This window comes from Halichoerus grypus, chromosome 15, assembly GCF_964656455.1.
Source record: "Halichoerus grypus chromosome 15, mHalGry1.hap1.1, whole genome shotgun sequence".
Lineage (NCBI taxonomy): Eukaryota > Metazoa > Chordata > Mammalia > Carnivora > Phocidae > Halichoerus > Halichoerus grypus.
This window is the reverse complement of record NC_135726.1, coordinates 58,535,852-58,559,469: the sequence shown is the minus strand read 5'-3', so window position 1 is coordinate 58,559,469 and position 23,618 is coordinate 58,535,852. Positions and strand designations below refer to the sequence as shown.

Sequence of the window (23,618 nt, the reverse complement as noted above, 5' to 3'; positions counted from 1 at the left end):
TAGATGACAGATCTATAGGTAGATACATACCTACACACACACAGAGGTGACACATCCAAGGTTCTGGACTATTTCTTAAGATCTTCTAATTTTTTCTGCGACTATAAATGACCTCATATAAGTGGTACGGAGGTACTTTTCTTTCGCGCCCCCCATTGAGACGAATATCTGCCTGGATAGAAAATTGCAGATTTACATTGTTTTCCTTCAACTCCTGAAAAGTATTTGCTGCACTGTCAGCTGCGCCCAGTGTTGCCACCAGAAAAGCCATATAAGCCTTCCTGCGGAAATGATTTGGATTTTTCTTTCTTTTAGGCATTTTTGAAATTCATTCGTTTGTGACCACGTGTAGATTTTTCCCGTTCAGCCTAAAGAACACTACGGGTCTGAGAGCTCTTTCATCTTTAAACGTATGAAATTTATCTTTATGATTTCTTACAAATATTTCCTCCTCTCCCTTCTCATGTTCCCCTCGAGTCGGGCCTGGATTCTTCATGCTTTCTCACTTCTGGAAGAGTCTCCGATGTTTTGTTCCTCTTCTCTAATTTCTCTTGTTGTGTCTGTTCTGCCATATTTCCCACCCGCGGTGTTCCTTCAGCTATCGCATATTTTTCTTAATTAATATTCATTGCATTTAAAAATTTTTTAAATTCTTACTTCGTGTTGCTGATTTATGTTTCTTATGTTTATTTATATTTCTTGGACAACAGTTGCAATACCCCCGTTTCTGAAAGTAGCTGTAACCCAGCTTTTATATTCTTTGTTGATTTTTTTTATAAAGATTTTTATTTATGTATTTGACAGAGAGAGATAGCGAGAGAGGGAACACAAGTCAGGGGGAGGGGCAGGGGGAGAAGCAGGCTTCCCGCGGAGCAGGGAGCCCGATGCGGGGCTCGATCCCAGGACCCTGAGATCATGACCTGAGCCGAAGGCAGACGCTTAACGACTGAGCCACCCAGGTGCCCCTCTTTGTTGATTTTTTTTTAATTAGCTGTGTCCTTATTTGGCCCCATGAGTTAGTATCCTTTAGGATAGGATAATTTCGCCCCACGTGAACATTCAACAATGTCTAGAGACGTGTTTGGTTGTCACAACTGGGGAGAGGGTGCTCCTGCCATCTTGACGTAGAGACCAGGATGCTGCTCAACATCCTATCATGCACAGGACGGCCCCACATAAAGAATGATCCCAACCGAAATGTCCAGAGTGCCGAGGTTGAGAAACCCCAGAAGAGGGGTACTTACTCTAGCTGATAAACCTGGCAAAATCCAGTAAGCCAGACACTGACCTGTTCCAGCTCCAATACCCTCAGTGACAGGTTAATTCACAGTTCACGCGCCTTTGGTGTAATCCTACCAAGTAAAACCTCAGATCGGGGCCTCAGTGGAAGGAAGCACTCGATACACCTGAGGTTCTCAGCCAGCGTTCACCAGGAACACAGAGAGCCAACAAGACCACCCATGGCTTTGCCCCACCCTCCGATCATTTGGTCTGATTTTCTCCGTTTAGGGTGGGGCTTCGACAGGATTTTTTTTTTTTTTTAAGCACCCAGGAGATAGGGAATATCATTCAGCCTTAAAAGGAAGAGAATCCTACCACACCCCACAACAGGGATGAAGCTTGAGGACATTATGATAAGTGAGATAATCCAGACGCAAAAAGACAGATGCTGTGATTGAAGACATTAAGCAGGACTGCGGTGCCAAGGAGCTGGGCCGGGTTCCTGGGGAGTGGTCCTTCAACGCGGGCAGACTTTCGGTTTTGCAAGACGCAAAGGGCTCTGCGGATGGTGGTGACAGTTGCACAGTGCGAAGGTCCTTTATGCCACTGAACTGGACACTTAAACGTGGTTTAGATGGTGAATTTCAGGGGCGGCTGGGTGTCTCAGTCCGTTAAGCATCTGACTCTTGGTTTCAGCTCAGGTCCTGATCTCAGGGTCCTGGGATTGAGCCCCACATCGGGCTCCGCACTCAGCAGGAACCTGCTTCTCCCTCTGACCCTCCCTCTGCTGGCGCTCTCTCTCTAAAATAAATAAAATAAGTCTTAAAAAAAAAGATGGTAAATTTCATGTTACGTGTATTGGCCACAATTAAAGTTTTTTTTAAATTAATTTTTTAAGACTTTATTTTTAAGTAATCTCTATGTCCACTGTGAGGCTCAAACTCACAACCCCGAGATCAAGAGTCACATGCTTCACCGACTGAGCCAGCCAGGTGCCCCTTAATTAAATATTTTTAAGACACCAGTTTGGGAAACTTGATTAAGGAGGGACCAGGGCCCTCCCCTTACTCACTTGTGTCCCTCACCTGATCTCTGGGCCCAGGCAACTGTCTCTGCTCATTAGGACTCAGTCATTCGTCAGCAGGACACATGGAGGGCAATTTGCACCTGGCAGGAAATCCCTCTCCCTTTCCAAAGACCCACTCCCCTCCCCAACCCCCCTGCAGGGGAGATGTGGGGGCAGCTCTAGGGCTCTGGTCCAGCTTCCCCCTCACTCTGCATACAAAGACCAGTCCAGAGAATGGCCCTTGGTGGCCCTAGCCCTCCAGCCTGGGAGGGAGACAGCTGAGCTGTGCTGAGAGATTGGGCAGAGCAGGGTCAGCCCTTTCCTTCCCAAGCCCGCGAGAAGGAGTGAGGAGTAATGTCTAGGGATGGGACTCTGACCCCACAGCCACCCCGGGATAGTGACCTGCATCCTGGACAGTCGGCTACCGATGGCACTCTGAGAAGGAAGCTATCCTGGCTTATGACTGTCGGCAAATGAAAATTCAGGATGCCCAGTTGAATGTGAATTTCGGATAAGCCATGAACAGTTTTTGGCGTTAAGTATGTCCCATGCAACATTTGGGATATACAAGTACATTTGGACTGAAGATGAACAAGGGGGATTCTTGTAGTATGAGTATGTTGTGATAAGAGCAGTCCTCTGGGGGGCTCCAAGCCCCCATCAGTATGGGTAAAATTCCAGCACCTGGACAAGACCCCAACCCTTCCTCCCTCACCTCTGTGCTCTCAGACTTATCATCTGCCCGGAGCCACGAGGGCTCATCTCAATATATCCTTTACCTATGTTTTTGTCCATTTCCAAAAGAAGGCTAGTTGCCCCCCCCCAAGCCACGCCTCAGCCCCCAGGCCCCAGACATAACCTGACTCTGGATATCCCCTATTGCAATACCCCCGTTGCTTCCCAACTCCTGAAATGTCTTCTCCAAGGAGAATTCCCTCACCCTCAGCCTCCTCTGAGTGTCCTTCAGGCATTCACCCTCACTCCCTGGAGGGCTGGGCTCCTGCCTCTGGACATTACTGTTATCGTAATTCTTGGATATTTCCATGCCCAGTGCCCTCGGCCCCATGACATTCTCTCGACCCTCTGCCACACACTCCATGAAGCCATACCCGTGAGTTCGTCACCCCAGTGACCACAGTGCCTCTGCCATCTTTAACCACACTCCACGTCCTGTTCTCTCCCTCGTCTCTGAACATCACCGGGACCAGCAATCTATCGAATCCCCAGAGCTCTGCCCTTAGACCCCTTCTCTTCTCAAGGACCATCTAAGTACTGACAATGCTCCCAGTTATATACCCATTCTGCACCCCTCCTCCGAGCTCCAGATTTGCACATCCAACTCCCATTCCCCCACTCCCAGGTGCATATCCAGGAGGCATCTCAAGCTTCCGTGTCCCAGATCGAGCTCCTGCTCTTCCTCCAAAACCTGTCCTGTGCATGCTTCCCATAACCTTCAAGGGCATCTCCATCCCTCCATTTGCTTAGACCAAAAAATAGGGATTCATCCTTGACTGCTTTCTCAAATCCCACAGCAAGTCCGTTGGGGAGTCCTACCAGCCCTGCCTTGAAATACATCCAAACGTGACTGCTTCTTACCACCTCCCAGGATTATGGCAGCCCAAGTGGTCTCTGCCCTCCCAAAGCTGCTCAGAGGCTCCTTGCCCTGGTCCCTGTGTGCCCCTGATCTCAAAGCCTTGTCCCTACCCTGCATCTGTCGACTCGTTTTCTGGTTTCTCCCTTCGTGAGATCCTCCGAGGCAGGGCCTGGGTCTTCCTTTGTCCCTGGGGCTTGATGCTGCCCCTGTCCTCCCCTTCTGCTATTTAAAGTTGCTAAGGGCTTAAAACGAGATCTCTGATATTAGATTGCATACGGCCGGAGCCCCGGGAAGGTCAGAGTCCTGCGCGAGCGATCCCCGCCACATGGTGTTGCTGAGAGACAGGCAAGTCCAAAGGACGATGGCAACTCAGATCGTGCGACTGAATATCCATCCACCTCCATCTATCTCTTCCATTATTTTGTGTTCTTTAGTGGGCAGGTGCCCCCAGCTCAGGACGATGGTTCCCAGCCTCCCTGTGGCTAAGACTAGTCATGCATAGGTGTGTGAACAAACACCACACGTGCCTTTCAAAGACTTTTCTTTGGAAGAATCGGTGTGTCCCCTCTGGCCTCCTACCTCACAGAAGTGGTAAGGCAACCCTCTCGGACCCTGAGATGAAGCTTCATGGCCAAAGATGGCAGAGCCATCCTGCCAGCCCCGCACTGCCTCCTTCTGGACCATTCTGTGAGTGCAGAGTAAATGTGCATCTTGTTTGTGCTACTGCATCTTGGGGGCTCTTTGTTACAGCAGCTTGGCCTCGAGGAATGTCCCAGAGAATAAGGCCAGAGCCCTGACTACCATGCAGACACTGGGTCAACTGTCCCAGATGAACCTAGCCTCCTACCCACAGTCATCGAGGCACCAGACATGTGACCCCCCCAGATCGGTCCAAAAGCAAAAGGCATTAAGAGGGATTAAGGGAGGCATCACGTAATGATAAAAAGATTCCTCCAGAGATCTATAAAACTTACAAACATATATGATGACAAAACATAGCTTCAAAATATGTAAAAGTTTTAAAACGAACGAACTCATGAACAGAGAGTAGGTCAGGTATCCAGCTATGGAATTGTAATTAGGCTTGCTCATGAGATAATCCGAGATCCACTGCCTCCAACAGGATATATTGCCCCACACCTGACCCTCTCAGCCTTGACTTTGCCACCGCCACGAATTGCCACGCTAACACAGAAATCATGGATGATTTGAAAAGAAATGTTTTATTCTCTCCACTCTGCTCCGGAGTACCTCTCCCCGTTTCCAGCTGGAGGACGCTGGGCCGGGGTGGGGGAAGGAGGGAAGGCATGCCTGCTACTTGGCAGAATCTTCTTGAGTCAAGACATCATAGACTCTCGGAGGCAAATGGGATATTCATATCATATTAGTCAATAGCTCGTGTTAGGACTGGGATGATTCCAAAGAATACAATTACTTCACACGGACTGCAGAAATACTCCCTCATCATTCTAAATCTAAATCGAATGATTTAGAATCATTAGGAGATTCTAAATGGCTCCAGAATTAATTCTTGAGTTTGTTAACAACACTTTATACTTACTCCAAGGATAAATCAGTGAAACCTGAGGCAGCCTGGGGACTTTTAAGAAAATTCTCCCAATGCTCTAAATTTTCTGCCTGACATTTAGGGACTTGACTTCAGGATCTCAGTCTCAGTGGAGGGAGCTAGACAGGGGTTCAGGAGGAGCTGGGGAGATGGATGCAGAGCAGAGGTCTGGAGACATCTAGGACGGCAGGGCATCTCCCTCCTTGGGGGCTTTCTCGCTGAGCTTGCCCAGATCTGTGGGAGAGAAAGAGGCGAATTTTGAATGGTTAAGCTCACCACCACCACCCAAACCAGTCCAGGCTGGGAAGGAGACAGGGAGGAAGCCGGCTTTGGTTCATCCCATGTCCAATTGCCTTCCCTGTCCTCTTTCCCTCTTTCCTTCTTGCTCTACCTTCCTTTCTTTGCATCTACCCACATATTTCCCTTTTCCACCCCATGTAAGATGGCACATGGTGGGGGTGGGTGTTTTCAAGAGACAGAGGGTAGCCAAGGTTGGTGTGGGGCTTGATGAACTCAGGAGGTGTGTCACCTCCAACACCGGTAGATGTCCAATCAGTGCTTTCCAGATGGGTTAGTAGAGCTAGAATGAAAGCATGGTGTTCATTTCCAAAAACAGGGTTAGGGGTGAAGGAGATGGAATTGGGGTAAAGATCCAGCTGGAGGAAGGTGGGCGAAGCTGACTTACTTAGGTCACAGTTGGGTGGGAAGCCTGCACTTGGATAGTTTAATTCATGTGTTTAACACATATTTTCCAGGCACCATTGTGTGTAGGCAGTGAGCAAGTCATGGAAGGTCCCTATACACATGGAGCTTAGATTTTATTGGAAGAAGACAGAAAACAAGCAGATAAGTACAGGATACAAAGAAGATGAACATGCTGACAAACATCACTACGAAAATTAGACAGGATGACAAGAATAGAGGAAAAGTAGGTTTATGTCAGATAAATGGTCAGGGGAGACTCTAAGGTGGAGGAGGTGGCTAAAATGATTTCTGGATGATGTGAAGGCTCTCGCCATGCAAAGCTCTAGAAACAGAACATTCTAGACTGAGGCATCAGCTGGTGCAAAGATCCTTGAGTAAAAGGGACCTGGTGTTCTAAGAAAACCAGAATTCAGAACGGGAGTAGAACTCGCTTGAGCATGAGTAGAGATGAGTACAAGGTCCAGAGTGAGTTTAAAGGCTGGAATAAAGACAGAGGTCAGACTTGGAAGTGAGGGTTTGAGGTCAGTGTTGTAGCTAAAGCCTGGGGGGCTGATATTAGCGAGATCAAGGTTTGGGAGTGGGGTCATCACTGCAGTGCCAGGTTGGGAAATATCTGGGATTGGCTGGGAAATGCATGTTGGGCCCGGAAGCGGGGTGTGAGGTGAAGGGGTAGAACAGAAATGAGCCATCCCGGTCAGCGTGGGCATTCAGAGTTGGCCCTCATCGCTCCTGTCCCCGGCTCCTGTTTCCTCCATGTTTCCCGCGCTTACCTGCAGTCTCTGCTTTGGCAAAGGTCTCCCTCAGGCTCCTCTTGGAGGCCCGCTGAGGGCGGGGATAGGGGGGCCCATCTGGGAACAAAGCCGAAAGTCATTCCGCCTCCGCGCCATTCGGTTTGGTGCTTTGTACCACGCAACGTGGCCATAGCTGCCTTATTTCCTTGGCATTCGTGGTACTTAGTGGTTCTCATCCTGGGTCATTTTGCCCTTCCCTCCCCCTCCCCAGAGATATCTGGTAATGTGTGGGGACATCTGTCCTTGTCACAACTCGGAGGTGTTATGGCCACCTAGTGGGTGGAGGCCAGGGATGCCGCTAAACATCCTGCACGTGGACGGCCCACAGCGGAGTCATGGGCACCAGTGCCCGGGGTGAGAAACTGGCCCCAGATACGCGCAATTGCCTGGTAGGTGACAACAATGGGGAGATTCGGTTCAGGTCACAGGCTGCATTCACGGCGTGCCTACCCCGGTGTCGGTGTCTGAACCCCCGCACACCCCCTGATTCTTTCCCTTGAGATGTGGATGACAAGGAGGGGGCATCTCAGACGCATTACGTGGCCGGGAACTGTCCTTCCCCAAGCTCCCCCGACCGACAAGTGGCGGAGCGAGGGATGGAGCCCACGTCGGCCAGTTTCCAAGGCCAGCAGTGGGCAGGCGGAGGAGGGTGATCAGATGAACCCCACACGCACTCACCAACAGCCTTCCACAGGTCTAGGACCTCCAGGGCTGTCTTCTCCTTCCCTCCGTGGTCCGCGCTCTGGGGAAGGTGGAGCACTGGGGAGGGGGTGGGGGAGAACAGGGCCCGTGGTCTGTGACGTGGCAACAGTCACACAGGGAATCCAGCAATCCTGTAACGCTGTTCCCTGCACGGAGCACCACCACTAAGTCCGTGGGACAGCGAGTCTTTCGAGCATCCGCACGGCCAAGTGAGGCGGCTGTGGCTCTGAGGAGTCCAGTCAGTCGCCCAACGTTTCCCCACGGCTAAGGGGCAGCACTGGGAGCCGAACCCACCTACGTCTGGACCCAGGCCTCAAGTCCTTGCTGCTCTGCCCCACGGTCCCGGGAGCCTGGGTCTTCTTGGACCACCGAGTGGTCCTTGCTTTGAGCATCACAGGGATGTATGGCTTTGTCCCTCCGCATCACCACATACGCAAGGAGTGCACAGTGAAGACGCACTCGGGGACACGGGGAGCCCGGGATGGAGGGGCATAAGGGGGGAGAGTAACCGCCAAGTGTCACCTGGCACCCCGAGGCACCAGGAATTGTTCTAACCGCCCACGTGCAGCAGGGGCCTCATTGTACCCATCGTCACGTTTGAGGGAACTAAGCGTGCACACCAAGCAAGCGGCGGAGCTGGGATTTGAACTCAGCACTGTGGTTCCAGGACCCACGCGCCCATCGCTCGTCTAGACTAACTGTCAACACGGGTCTGGAAAGAAAACCCGTGGACTGCAGGGAACGTGAGCTGAGGGTCTTCACAGGCTCGCACACCCACCGCCGGTAGGCACTGGGCAGGGATGGCGCTCAGAGCGGGCTCACTCACCGGGACCCAGCAGATAGCCCACGCTGTTGAGGGTCCAGCCTCCTCGCCCCTGGACAGAGACCGAGAGATCTAGACTCAGACAGGCAGAAAGGCCGGCAGGCGTCCCCCAGGCCTGGGGCCACGGGGGCCAGCTGCCACCTTCCCAGGAGCCTGGCAGGGGGTTCACTTAATCCACATTTCACCAGTGAGGAAAGTGAAGGCTTCCTAAAACGTAGCAGCTCGGAATGAAGAGAGAGCTTTAAAAACCACATCTACAAGCCTCGGCATATCGTCACAAATCTGTCTCTCTCTCTCTCTCTCTCTCTCTCACACACACGGGTTCAAACCCAGGCGACATCACCAGATGGCTTCAGGCAAGCTGCTGTGTTCCTCTGACAATTACAGCGGCTAATCCTCGCTGTGGGTTTTCTACATGCAGTGTCTGTTCTAAGCAGGACCGGCTACATAACTTAAGGGGGCGCGGGGCAAAATGAAAATATGGGGCCCCTCGCTCAAACACAATGAAAGGTGTCGAGACGGCAACAGGAGACCACGAACCCCCGTGTGGGTGCCTTCTGGGCAGGCGACCCTGGGGTTCAGTGCAGGCTACCCGCGCCCAGCCCGGCTCCGGTCCCGGCCCCGGGGGACAGCCCAGCTCCGGCTCCGGTCCCGGCCCCGGGGGACAGCCCAGCTCCAGCTCCGGTCCCGGCAAGCTCCGAGAGACTTAAACGGCCTGCAGAGGACCCTGGCAGCAAGGCAGGCAGCTGGACCCAAACCCAGGGTGGCGGAGTGCCAAGCCTGGGTCCTCTGGATTGGGTAATGCACCTGGCACGGAGGAACTCAGGTAACCCTCGTGGTGCTGTGATTTTACGAAGAACTCGGAGGGACAGAGAGATTAATTAGGCAACTTGCCAGGAGTCAGGCAGCTAAAAAGTGACAGCACCAGCATTCCAAATTCACCCGGTCTCCACAGTCCATGCGCCCACTCAGGGGCTCCCCGAATGTGGCCCGGAGTCCAGCAGCATCAGCCAGGGGTTGGCAGAAACCCTAGGGGCAGGGCCCAGTCCTTGGTGACCTAACAACTTAGAATGACCGGGAGCTCACTGAAGGCATCTTTTTGTACCCCTGGGCAATGCTAATCCTTAGGACATTTTTGCTTCCTGACCCCTGGGTCAGGTGTCCTAACCCACACCGGCTCCCACCCCCACCCGGGGCCAAGGCACCCCACAGCCCGTGGCTCTTGGCTCAGCCAGGAGAATCAGAAAGCTCTTCGAGGAGGGCAGTGACTGGGGACGCTGCAGGTGGGGAGGGAGGTCTCACCTGGTGGACAGGTACAGCGGCAGGTCTCCCCCAGGCTGAGCAAGACGGCAAGAAGCAGGACCAGACGGACAGAGGGAGCCATCTGAGGGCCAGAGGGGTGGACGCTTAGAGCTACAGGACGCTGCCAAGAGAGGGTGATGAGTGTATTTATATACTTTTAGTGTCATTAAGGTATAATTGCTATACAAAAAAAATGGCACGCACTGAACATACACCTCTGGATGAATCTGGACACATGCGTACACCCGATTCCACCACCATCATCAGGGTGGTATGCATATCCATCACCGTCAAACGTGTCCTTGCGATTTTTTGCTTGTTTGATTTAGGTTTTTGTTTGTTTTGTTACCATGAGCTCTGTCCTCCTGACATATGTTTTCTTCCAGTTTTCTTGAGCTGTAATGGACATCCGACACCATGTAAGTTCGAGGCGTGCGGCATGACAACTTAACATGTATATTGGGAGAAGGGTCTCCTCGGTAAGTTTAGTTAACATCTGTCACCTCGTCTAGTTACGACAAAAATTGTTTTCTCTTCACGTTGAGGACTTTTGGGATCTACTCTCTCTGGGCAACTTGCAAAGATGCCACACGGCGGTGTCAACTACGGGGACCGTGCCGTCCGTCTGGTCCCCAGCACGTCCGTGTCTTACACCTGAGCACCTTACACCTGAGCGCTCGGGCCAACCCCGCCTCTGCCTAACCCCCCATCTGATCTCGTTCCCCGAGTGGTTGTTCCCAGATTCGACCCAGAGGTGAGATCATGCGGTGTTCGTCTTCCTCTGTCCGACTTCTAACAAACTGTAAATGCACAAGACCGTACCGCGCAACAGAGATGAACTTCTGTGTCTTCCTGCCTTAAATACATGACAGAAAAATAAAATGGACACTTCTGAGTTTACAGCCGATTTTGTGGTGTTCCATTCTGGAGCACGTTTATTTAAGTAAAGCGAGAACGTTGCTTAAGGGACAGCCCCGAAGGTAAGTGATAGGACACCGGACAGGTAAAACATGGTCCCCCAAAACCCCAGGCGCATGAGTGACCAAGGTTCAAGAACCGCAGAGGTGTTCACCCCTGGCGATCCTTCAGCCCGTGCCTGCCCCTGCCTTCCCCATCAGCATGTCCTGTTTCTCCGGGGCCCCCCCACACCCTTGCATGCCCTCCCCACCTCACCTCACCGGAATCGGCAGCTCTCCCCAGCTCTCTAGGGGCCCAGCTCCTCGACTGCAGCTTTTATGCCTCCCGAGGAGCAGGGAGGCCGGAAGAGCAGGGGAGAGAGAGGGGGTCAGCAATTAGGGGGAAGACGGGAGAGAGCGCCAAGGATGGAGGTGGGAGTGAGGCTTTGCGCACGGAAGGGCTTTCATGAACTGGCCTGTGAGGTCAGAGCGAGGACGCTCCCTGCAGGGAAATGTTTCTCTGCTTCACCTCAGTTTCCCCCTGCAGGTGCTCTGCTCTGAGATGTATAGGCTGCCCTTCCTCCCCCCTTTCTGTGCCTCTTCTTTGTGACTTGTGTCTCAGGCCCTGTGTTTATTCAAGTATCCCCCCAGCCTGGGTCTGCGTGTGTCCGGGCCGCGAACCCCATTTCTATCCACGCCCCCTTTCTGTCCCTGCGGCGGTGCTGGGTTCTCTTTAGTCTCTGCTCGCCTTCAGGGCTCTCTTGTTGTGTCCCTTGCTTCTGTCCTGCACGATGCACCTGTTTGGGTCTTTCCTTGTCTGTTGAGTGTCTCGCCCTCCCTGGGAAATAGGCTCAGTGAGGGGCGGCAATGCATCTTGCTCCTCATGGTGCCTGGAGCCCAGAGGCGCTCCACCAGGGTGGTTTTGTTCCTCGGGGGACATTTGGCCACGCATCGTGACTTGGGGGTGCGTCTGGCCTCCATGGGGAGGAGCCAGGGATGCTGCTCCACATCCTGCCACGCACAAGACGGCCCACAGCAGAGAACGATCCAGCCCCAGAGGTCGGTGGCACCGAGGCTGAGAAACCCTGCCAGAGAGCCCAGAACAGTGCCTGGAACTCAGTCAGTATTTGTGGGATGAACAAAAGCTCTGTGTGTGATCTCCCACCCTGTCTCTGGTTTTTAATTTATCTGTCTTTGTTTCTCTCCCTCTTGGCCCCAGAGATAAGCAGTTTTCCAGAGGAAGGAACCCCGGAATCAAGGAGGGACTAGTCCACCTGCCCTTTGCTTTCTGAAAGTCCTGGTCCTCGCTGGACACGGCGTCCCCACTGGACATGGCGTCCCCCTCTCTGCCAGGCAGGGCCTGTGGCTCATCAGTACCTTCTCTCCATCGCCTCCTCTCTCCCCCACCCCCGCGGAAGGGAGCGGTCTCATCTCAATCATAAAACGAAGGCCCTGGACAGGGGTCGAGTGAGACCACGAAGATCCTGGTTTGCTCCCATCTTCATTTCCGGGCATCCGTCATTTCTCCTCTGGAGGAGAAGGGGGGACAAGTGACAGGAAGGTGTAAATGGTTTGCTGGGAAAGAGCATGAAGGTGGAGGGGTGGTGCTCGCAGGGGACGGAGGGAAGGACAAAGCTGGAAGCCCAGAGGTGGTTACCTGGAGACTGAGGGAGAGTCAGAGGAAAGAGAATCACCAGCCCTCGCTTCCTCACTTAACCCGTTCTGGAAAAATAAATGAAGGGAGCCCAATCTCATGCGGAAAAAACAAAAAAAACAAACAAAAAAACTAAGGTGTGCAAGAAATGCCACTTTCTTCGCATTTCTGTGACTGAGCCCGTTGTCTGTCTTGAGCCCACATCCCTCTTCATAGTTCGGAAACGTGGACACGAAGGCCCCTTCGCTAGGTGGACACTGCAAGTTTCCCATCCGACGTTTATTTGGTCGTATTGGTGAGGAGTCTGCTGGGTTTTAGCTAAATAGCCACAGTTCTTGTATGTGTTTCAATGCTATGGGGGATGTTCACCCATTCCTGTCCCGGAGGGGATGGCAGGAGACTGAGGTCGAAGCTTATCCTTCCTCTTTCCTTCCAAAGGGAGGTATCGAGAGCCTGAATGTATTGGGTCCCTGTCCACAGTCCAATGAGCCAATGACCCGAATATTCTGGCCACTGAGAGCAGAAAAGATTTTTGCTGCGGCTTCTGAAAAAAAAAAAAAAAAAGGTCTTCCTTTTTTAACTTTTTACTTTGCAGTAATTTTAGACTTACAGGAAAATTGTCCAAATAATTCCCCAATAATCAGATTCTCCAAATGTTTACATTTTTCTGCATTTGACGCCTTGATCCTACCTCCACCTCTCTCCTCTCCACAGACGCACATATAAATATTCTGAACTGTTTGAGAATAAGTTGTAAACTTTATGCCCCCTCACCCCTAAATTCTTCCACGTGTCTTCCTAAAAACAAGGACAGTCTCTAATGTGACCACAGTAGGATTATCAACGTTGTAAAACATTGCACACCTGAACATTGACACCGTCCTAATATCTAAGCTAAGACCTTCTTAAAATTTTACCAATTGTTCCAATAATGCCTTTTATAGCAAAACAAAAACAAAAACAAAAAAAAAAGAAAAGAAACACCCCCACTCTATGCCTCTTCAGTGCCCTTTACAACTAGAAGATTGTCTCTACTTTACCTTTCATGACCTTGACGTTTTCCGTGACATTTTTGTGAGTCCCAGTCAGCTGTTCCGTGGCATGCCTCTTGTCAATTTGGGTTTGTCTGACACTTTCTCGTGATTAGATTTGGGTTATGCGTGTTGGGCAGGAAAGCCGCAGAAGTGATCAGGGTGGTGACGTATAAATTACATCCTTCTGGGTGCGTCCCGCCATGCGAGCTCGGCGCATCAGCTCAGCCGGCTCCTGGGGGGGTGAACTTTCATCGCCTGATTAAGGCGGAGTTGGCCAGATGTCTCCACTGCAAAGTTACTTTTTGTCCGTCTGTAATTGGTGTCTTGTGGGGAGATCCTTTGAGACAACATGGTGTAGTTTCTTCAGTCTTTTGAGAGAGTTTCTGAAAGCACATCTCTAGATAGATATGTATTCCTCTGTAGGTCTTCCTTAGAAAGAAGCCCAAAGCCCCAGCAGATGTTCTGTCGCCACCGTGAGGGGGAGCGAAATGCAGGGCTGACCCTGAAGCACAGAAAGCAGGATGGGAAGACAGAGAAACTGCACCGGGGTAGCCCTGAGCCACCGAGTCACACCGATCTGAAAGTCACCCCGTTCCTGCCCTTCCAACTGTCTGCTCCCACGCTGTCATTAAGCCAACTTGAGTTGGATTTTTCAAAGAACAGCTTTGTCCGCAAAGGACTGCACGTACTGATGAGCTTGGACTCAGGCAAAGCACCCATAGCACCGTCACCACATTCCAGGTAACAGACGTGCCCAGCACCTCCCGGAGTCTCCTGTGTCTCTTTGTACTGGGGTGTGTGTGTGTGTGCGTGTGTATAAGAACACGAAAATGAAATATGCCCCCTTAACAAATCCTGACGTGGGCAAGGCTGCAGCACGGCGGATCTGCAGAACTGTGCCTAGCACAACTGGGTGTGTTCCCCGACCACCAGGGTGTGGCACTAGATACACTGGAGAGTTCACAAACACGTGGAAACTGAACAACAGCCAACGGGGCAGAGAAGAAATCGAAAGGGAAATCAGAAAACGTCTTGAGTTAGGCTAGGTGAGTCGGATTTCTAGAACTTGCTCTGAGCACTTCCTGAGAGACTACACCTCCCACCTCCGCCCTTCTGTCCCCAGTTGTCACCGGGTGGGCGTGGAAGGCCAAGGTGCCCAAGGCAGCTCGTCCTCCATGCTCTCATCTGCAGGGGGGCAGGACACGTGCTTTGGTGATTATGAGCTGCAGGAACTTGAAAAAGAGCAAATCCGGGGAGAGGCTTTCCCCCACCCCACTCTCCACACTCATTCTGCTTCTGCAGGGAACACACATTAGCATCCAAAGGAACAGTTTGCCCATCCCAGTTGTTTTCCATCAAGTACTTGAAGAAATGAGGGAGGACGATTCAGCCTGCCCCCAACTGATGACATGTTTAAGCGTCCAAAGGATGAAGGTTGTAAACTGAGAGACAGAGTTGAGAAAAAAGAGAATTAGAGATGATAGATAGATGATTGATAGATAGATAATAGATATATGATAGAGATAATAGATGATAGAGATAATTAGTAGATGATAGAGATAATAGGTGATAGAGATAATCGATAGATAAATATAATAGACAGATGATAGAGATAATTGATAGGTAGGTAGATATAATAGAAGAATGGATGGATAGATGATTGATAGATGATAGAGGTAATTGATAGATATAACAGATAGAAGAATGGATGGATAGATGATTGATAGATGATAGAGATAATTGATAGATAGAAGGATGGATGGATAGATGATAGATTGATAGATGATAGAGATAACTGATAGATATAATAGAAGGATGGATGGATAGATGATACATTGATAGATGATAGAGATAATTGATAGACAGATATGATAGACAGATAGAAATGAAAGATAATTGAAAGTTACCTAGCTAAGTAACAATATAGGGCCTTAATCGTAACTTCCTCACAGAATTTTGTGAAGATTAAGTGGCTTCATATTTAAAGTAGTTAGAACAGTGCCTGCTAATTAGGGAGTACTCAAAAATGGGAGATATGGCTAGGTAGCTACATAGTTAGATATCTACATGGATGGGTGGACGGACGGATAAAACAACAGACAGGAAGAAAAAGACACAGAGGGTCAGAGAGGACATTTGCATCTAAGATTAGATTCACGCTGCTCCTCAGAGTTCAGGGAATGGGACAAACGTTTGCAGAGCAATGTTAACTGGATGACAGAAATGAAAGCTTCTGTATCAGACCTTCACTCTATGCCAGGGACTGTGCTAGCATCTGGATCTGGATCTCACTTAATCTGAGAAACAGCCCTATAAAATGGGTACTATACGATCTCATTTTAGAGGGGGAAATGTAGGTTCTGAGAGCTGAAGTAACATGCCCAGGATCACACATCTCCCAGGGCACAGGGGCAAGCTTCGACCAGACTGGCTGGCTCGTTGGCGGGCACCCCTAACCACTGCGTTAGGCATTCATTCAATCATATGAAGCAGGCAATGAGCATCGCAGTACATAAATATTCCTACACGTCTGATTAATTCTTTCCTAAATTTATTTTTGAGAGAGAGCACGAGCAGGGGGGAGGGCAGAGGGAGAGAGAGAATCTCAAGTAGACTCCCTGCCAAGTGCGGAGCCTGATGCGGGGCTCAATCCCACGACCCTGAGATCATGACCTGAGCCGAAATCAAGAGTCGGATGCTTAACTACCTGAACCACCCAGGCGCCCCATGTCTGATTAATTCCTTAGTCTCAAATCCTAGAAGAAAGGTAACTCAGTCAAAAGTTATACACATTTTGAGGTTCTTGAAGTCTATTTCCCAGCTGTCTTTCAGCCAGAGAGCACAAGTCTGTGGTTCCTGCAGCACCACGGGGAGTGCCCATCTCATCCAAGAGTTGCAGTTGTCGGGGGAGGTTATGGAGAGCGTTGGGCAGCACTAAGCACCGATGTTGCAGGAGAAAGACTTACCTGAATTACTGACCCAGGATTCACTGAATGCTCAGATTTTCAAGGGGGTTGGGCTGGTGAGGCTGGAATCGTGATATCAGAAGGATCAAGATGCTGAAATGACAGGATAGGAATCTGGGGTCAGAAAGAGGAATTTCAGAGTGGACTGCCTTAAGAATGTTTCTGTGCAAAGCCGAGGAGAGCCAGAACGGAGTGGGGCCAGTGGCCGTCACGGTGTCGAGGGCAGCGGGCGGAAGCCCCCGCTGATGCCTACACGGGCACAGACTGGGGTGGTGTGGCTGACTCATGGGCCAGCGTCACCGGAGATGACCGACAAAAGCAGGCGTGGGGAAAGGTGGAAAAGCACGTCTTTGCCTTCAAAAGGTGAGTAGATATCAAGTTGCAGAAAATTTTAGGAGTGCAGAAGATGTGTCAGCCTCCCTTGATTCTGAATCGGAGGGCGTGTGGAAAATGGTGCAGGGGTGGTTTCACAGGAGAGGATGGGCTCCTTTGTGTTAGTGGGGTGGGCTGTGTCTCTCTAGCTTCTGCTCTCCTTGTAGGGCCATGGATAATATTAGTGGAATTGAAAAGCGAGTAGCATACTGACAGCAATGGACAGAGAGAGAGCTGCTTTTGGCTCTGCCCGGAATGCTCCCGCCGATATTACATGGATGGCTCCCTTCCTTCAGAGTCTGCAACACAGTAGACTGAAAAATAGGGTGAATAAAATAAAATGAGCTAAAAGATGATAAAGAAGATGGGGCAAGACCTTGACATGGCCATGGCGGGCTGTGTCTTTCTTGTTAATAACTCTGGTTACCATGATGGTTTGAGGTGTATCACGGAGAAAGGGACTTCTTTCTAAATATACATTCAAATTTTACCCCTTATGAGCTAGGCAGGCTCTACAAAACCATGCTCACCCCCTATGTAGTCCAGCAATTTGGCATTCATAAAACCCTCCTAAGGTCTAAAAATTTAGACCCATGTTTATCTTTTCAATCTTACCAAGAAATCCCTTCACATCGCACAACAAAGCAGTGAACTGGAAGTCCTTGTACAGTTCAGAAACAGTCTTGCATGAAAGCTTTTTTTCTCCTTCCCATCTGAGAAAGGAGGTAAAAATGGGTTTGGGGGATTCGGGTCCTATGCATCCTTCCTTCCTGGAGCTCAGCTTTGAGCAATCGCCTCTGTCCATTGTGCTGAATATTCAAAGTGTCCCTCAACCAGTTCTTCATTATCTTGGACTGAAATTAAGGGATTACAATTAATTCTCTAAAGGACATAGTAATGCTATCGCTTGGGGTTGGGGACTTTTTTCTTTTTAAGATTTTATTTCTATTTATTGAGAGAGAGAGAGCACACATGAGCGGGGGGAGGGTCAAAGGGAGAGGGGAAGCAGATCCCCCACTGAGCATGGAGCCCAACTCAGGGCTCAATCTCACAATCCTAAAATCATGATCTGAGCCGAAACCAAGAGTCGGACACCCAGCCGACTGAGCCACCCAGGTGCCTAAGACCCCATTCCCTTTCCTGCCCATAACCCAAAGATCAGTGCTGGTCCAACACCTCTGGGTTCCCCACTCCTGTGTCCACAACTTCATCCCACCCCCACACCCCCGGAAGGAAGGACTCAGTCACCCTGACTCTCTCCAACATCCTCACATTTCACTGCCCCGCCATGTAGTTTTGGGACAGTCACATTCCATCACTTCACTGGTGAGCTGAGGAATCAGGTCAGATGTTGCAAAGGGGTAGCCCCAACCAGACCCTTGAGCATGCTTTGGGTGCGTCAGCTTGTCTGCTTTGTTTTTTTTCATCTGTTTTGGTTCCTCTGCAGTGTTTTGGAAGAATTGCAGGCTGAGTCACCGGTGTGTAGAGTTCAGGAATTCCACATGAAGATCTGGATCTCTGGCTTCTCTCAATGTGTCGGAGGTCTGTAAACACTGGGTCCAAGTCTCCAGTGGGCAGCCACCAGCCGGGGCTGAGGAGCAGCTTTTGATAGGGTGTGTTCTTGCCAGCTCACCACAGACCTCACCAGTCCCTATCGTGTACCTCTAGCTCCTTCACCTGTTTCTGCAACCTCTTAGGACCCCTTGTCATTGTCATTTGGAACCCCCTGCCCTAGAAGCCCTCTGATGCTCAAGATTAAAAGATGAATCTGAGATTTTCCCTTGGCTCTGTGATGGGAAGGGGGCATATGCAGTGGCTTTTCACTAGCTCCCCGCCCTGGAATTCAGCACTTCTGATGCTTTAGTGTCCTGGCATCTCTCATTCCCGGGGCTGCTCGGTGTTTCTTCCAAGTAAGAAAGGGACATGGAAAGAGAGTTTCAGGACCAGATGTGCCTGAGTTTGAATCCCAGCTTTGCCACTTCCTAAGTAGCCAACTGTCAATTTCTTCATCTTTAGAAATTATTTTTTAAAAAAATAATAAAAATAGAGGCACCTGGGTGGCTCGGTTGAGCGTCTGCCTTGGGCTCAGGTCATGATCCCAGGGTCCTGGGATTGAGCCCCACTTCAGGCTCCCTGATCAGCGGGGAGTCTGCTTCTCCCTCTCCCTCCGCTACTCTCTCTGTCAAGTAAATAAATAAAATCTTTAATAATAATAATAATAATAATAATAATATCTTCACGGAGTTGTTATGAGAACAATTACGTATTGAGACTGCGTCGTAAAGAAGCAGGCTAGGAAGGGACCCACTGTGGAAAGGTGCCTTCATCAAATATCATAATCATATTTATAGTAATCACAGGCACTAACTAGACTCCACATGATGTGCTAAGGACATTGTGCGCCTGACCTCACTGAATCCTCCTGATAACCCTATGCGGTAGATATTACCTTCACTGAACAATGACAAACACAGAGGCTCAGAGAAGTTAAGTAATTTTCCCAAGATTGCACAGCTAGTAAATAACCAGATCCAAACCCAGGCATTTGGACTCTGGAGGCTATTTGCTTAACCATCATGCAGCCATGTCCCAAAGTACTACTAATCCCCGTTTGCATGACTGAAGAAGAGGGGACATGGTTGCATCCAAGGTCACAAGTATGGACGTGGAAGACACTTTGTACTTTTCCCAGAAGGGATTCATCCTCACATGCATCTTATCGACTCTGAGCAACGCCTCTGAGTCTCCTGCTTTCATCCTCTCCCCCCTCCTCCACCTGTTTTCCACACGACAGCGAAAATATTGCATTTAAAATACAAACAGGATAAAGCAGTGCCTGCCCCAAGCCTTCCAGTGGCTTCCCAGCGTGCTGAAAATACAATTAAGCTCTCACATCTGCCCAGACCTTCACCTTCATGACTCATCTTCCCCTCCCTCCTCGCTCCAGCCTCACTGGCCTCCTCCCAGCACCAGGCCTTCTCTGCCCCAGGGCCTTGGATCTGGTTGTTCCCTCTACTGTCCTGTCTTCCCCAGGCCTCACCCAAGCCCCTCCTCTGACCTTCCCGACTCTCCAGTCTCCACTGTCTGCCCCCAAACATGCCCTGGACTGTTCGTGTCCACTGAGCTGGACACGGACTCGTTCACTGCTGTTTCCAAGGGCAACTCGATACCGGACCTGGCCACAGCAGGTGCTCATGAGATTTCTGAACAAATGGAGTTTTTACCAGAGGGATTGCACTGGGGGCCCCACCTCTTCCCACATCCAAACCATTTACAATGAGACTCTACGACTTCCTCATCAGGACGTGGGGGCTTTCTCCTCAGCCCTGGATACGGGCTGGCCTTGCAGTTTGCTTTGGCTAAGAAGACCTGGCAGAAGTAAGAGGTGCTGTCTTCAAGCCTACGCCCCACGAGGTCTTGCTCATTTCTGCTCTGCTCGCTCACTCTCGAAACCCTGCCACTGTGGTGACAAAAGGCCCAGACTCGTCTGAGAATGGGCACCTTGTCTTAGGTTGATTTTGCTTGCCGACAGCTAACCCCCATCTCTTTCCTCATCTCTTCCTCACACCCTCGTGCTGTCACCGGGAGCTGGGAAGGAAGCTTTTAGCAGGGGGTGATGAAGATGAAGGAAGCAGCCTCAGGGTGTATTTTGGAAGTGAAATCAGAATGGATTCAGGGGACCAGTGAGCAGGCACGACGATGAGGAGGGACCGGGGCACTCCTGTGGTTCACCTCCTCACAAACAGGTAAGGGGCAGAGTTGGGGTTCACACCTGATGTGCTGACTCCCTTTAACTGGGGACAAGGGAGGGGTGAGGAGGCAGCAGCCGAGGGGAGCCCCAGGAGAAACCAACTCACCCCCACTGGGTCCCCACAGAGCTGCTATGTCAGGACCCCAAGGTGATGAAGCAGGAGGGAAACCCCTACATGGCCGACTGGAGCCTCTGGCCTCCTGCAAGTTCCCACAGGGACCGCGACGGGCAACAGTCTTTCTCCTTGTCGCTTAAGAAGGAAGCAGGGAAGTCCAGAACCACAGTCCAGGCTTCCTGGTCTGTGGTGCTGGTGGATGGAGATAGGACTGCAGAGAAGGTGGCCTGTCACGGGGGCTCTGAGGTGACCCAGCCTCATCACAGTGGCAATGGGCAGGGGCACACTGCTGGTTTTACCTGCTTGCTTCTCTTCACATGCGGAGTCTGCGAACGGCATACCTTCCTTCCTTGGCTCCCCATCACTGCTGGTCTGTGCAAAGCCCTATTTTGTTTGGCTCAGTCATGGTCGACCAGCAGAATGCCAGACCTCGCTGGGAAGAGGAATGCAAGAACCGGGACCGTCTGGTTGGTGGGAGAGTGCGGGAGAGCAAGGCTGCTGCGTCCACACTGGTTAATGACCCGCAGGACAGTGAACCCTAACACCTGGGGGCATCTTGTCTATCGGAGTGAACAAAAATAGTCACACGAACCAGCTTTGTGCAAGTTAACCTCGAACTTCGCAGGAGTGCTAAATGGCGGCCTCCAAACAATTGTTAGTCACGGTTTCATTTACAGGATGACCCTCAGAAAGGACTTTAATGCTCTGCATGATTTCATAAGGAGGCACCGCTGAATGTTCTTATTTCTGAGTTTTGGGCTTTTCCCGAGCAATGTGGGCACACCCCCTCTTCCCCACTCTCCCGGGGACGGACTTTGGGTCGCTCCCACTCGCTGCCACCCGAGCAACATCAGGGAGATGGACACCTGTGGCCGCGGTGAGTCTGGGCGCAGGGCGGAGGGCCGCTGGGGGGTCCTGTCCGCAGCACTCTGCCCCCCCACCAGCTGGCACCGAGCCTCCTGTTGCCCTTGCCGAGGGTCCTTCTGTCCCAGCCTTCCCGTATCTCCTTCCTGTCGGGGGGCTGCCCCCCAAGTCTTGGTGGGACGCACGTGGAAGCTGGCCAGAAGCGTGCGCGCCCTCCCGGGCACCCAGGGCCCAAGCACCTGACCGCCAACCCTAACCACGAGCTGGGCTCAGGGGGACTTGGCGTCCTGAGGGCGGGACACCGTCATCATCAGTCCACACTGACGGCGGCGGCGTGTCGAGGGCTCCCCAGAGGAAACCAGGGTCCGGGAGAGCTCGTCAGAAGGGGCGGAGCCTCACCAGCCAAAGCCGCGTTCGCGGGGGTGGCGGAAGCGCGAGGACCACTGCGTGACCAGCGCGCCCGGGCCAGCGGGGTCGCAGCCACTTACCCTTCCGGGGCCTCCGTCTCCCCATCTGTGTGATGGGGACAGCCTCGCTGGACTGTGCTGATAAACGAGCCGGTGGATTTCGGCGCTGACAGCGGGCCTGACCCCCAGCCAGCAGCAGTTCGTCCCGTTATCCCCGGCCCACCCCGCCTCCGGAGGTCCTGCAGGAGCAGACGCGGCTTCTCCCAGCGGTTTCCCTGCTGGACGGGGGCACGGTGACACGGCTGTGACGCGGGCGGTGTGGGGCTCACGCCGGCAAGCAGGGGGTCTGCATCCACTGCTCCACTGGACCTCCGACCTGCCCTTCCCACCTGTCTCACAAGGTGGGTGCTGACACCTGGGGGCTGGTCCAGGGCACCGCGGCAGACTCGCCGCATTCCTTGAGCCAGCGGCACCCAAGCCCCCTCCACTGTCTGGGGACGGCTCTGCCCCACAGTGTGGGAAGGGGGAGCCAGCAGCACCCAAGCCCCCTCGGCTGTCTGGGGACGGCTCTGCCCCACAGTGTGGGAAGGGGGAGCCAGCAGCACCCAAGCCCCCTCGGCTGTCTGGGGACGGCTCTGCCCCACAGGTGTGGGAAGGGGGAGCCAGCAGCACCCAAGCCCCCTCGGCTGTCTGGGGACGGCTCTGCCCCACAGTGTGGGAAGGGGGAGTCAGCAGCACCCAAGCCCCCTCGGCTGTCTGGGGACGGCTCTGCCCCACAGTGTGGGAAGGGGGAGCCAGCAGCACCCAAGGCTCCCTCCGCTGTCTGGGGACGGCTCTGCCCCACAGTGTGGGAAGGGGGAGCCAGCGGCACCCAAGCCCCCTCGGCTGTCTGGGGACGGCTCTGCCCCACAGTGTGGGAAGGGGGAGCCAGCGGCACCCAAGCCCCCTCGGCTGTCTGGGGACGGCTCTGCCCCACAGTGTGGGAAGGGGGAGTCAGCGGCACCCAAGCCCCCTCGGCTGTCTGGGGACGGCTCTGCCCCACAGTGTGGGAAGGGGGAGCCAGCAGCACCCAAGCCCCCTCCGCTGTCTGGGGACGGCTCTGCCCCACAGGTGTGGGAAGGGGGAGCCAGCCTCTAGCTACAGATACCTGACGTCCAGCTAGTCACCCTCCCAGACTCCCCTGCGGCCGGGGCCTAGACCGGTCAGGCGCAACGGCATCTTCAAGAGAAAACACCAGGGTTTGAAGCCCAGGACTGTGCTGAACCGAGGACAAGGCGGGGGGCAGGGGAGCTGATGAGGCAGGCCAGGGTCTGCACTCCACCGTGAGCCGCCCCCGTCCCTCCCCTCCGACGGGGTCCCAGACCCATGGCCTCCAAGCTCATACCCCATCCTCAGCAAGAGATCGGATTCTTCTCTTGGCAAAATGGGTTCCCCAGGACTTACTGACACTGGTATTTGGGGGCCTCCTCCAACGAAGGCTGTAGCAACGGGCGTGGGGACCACTGCTGTTTACAGACGTAGACACCGAGACTCGAGACTCTGCGCCAGGAAGCCACAGGCTGAGACTAGAACCCTGGTCGGTCTGGCACTAAGCCAGTGCCCCCTCGGGCCTCGTTCTGGCCTCTAAAACAGCAGTGGAGACACCTGCCCCTGGACCCCCAGGTGGGCTGGATGAAACCCATCTCCCACCACCTCCTCTCCAGGCTCAAGGGCCGGGAACTGGTGCCCAGGGCCCCCCATGCCATGGGGAGTCCGTGGGGGGCCGCTACACAGAACCTGGGACTCCGG

General features: G+C 52.4%; 1 protein-coding gene across 1 annotated transcript; it reads right to left on the bottom strand.

The window, feature by feature from the left end:
• Positions 1 to 5,128: 5,128 nt before the first annotated feature.
• GALP (galanin like peptide) lies at positions 5,129 to 16,416 on the bottom strand. Its single transcript, XM_036114515.2, is given in 7 exon segments — positions 5,129 to 5,682; positions 6,924 to 7,001; positions 7,623 to 7,703; positions 8,473 to 8,521; positions 9,772 to 9,796; positions 9,798 to 9,892; positions 16,322 to 16,416. Coding segments are annotated over 6 exon segments (345 nt in total). The 5' UTR covers positions 9,854 to 9,892; positions 16,322 to 16,416; the 3' UTR covers positions 5,129 to 5,626.
• Between the last annotated feature and the right edge of the window lie 7,202 nt (positions 16,417 to 23,618).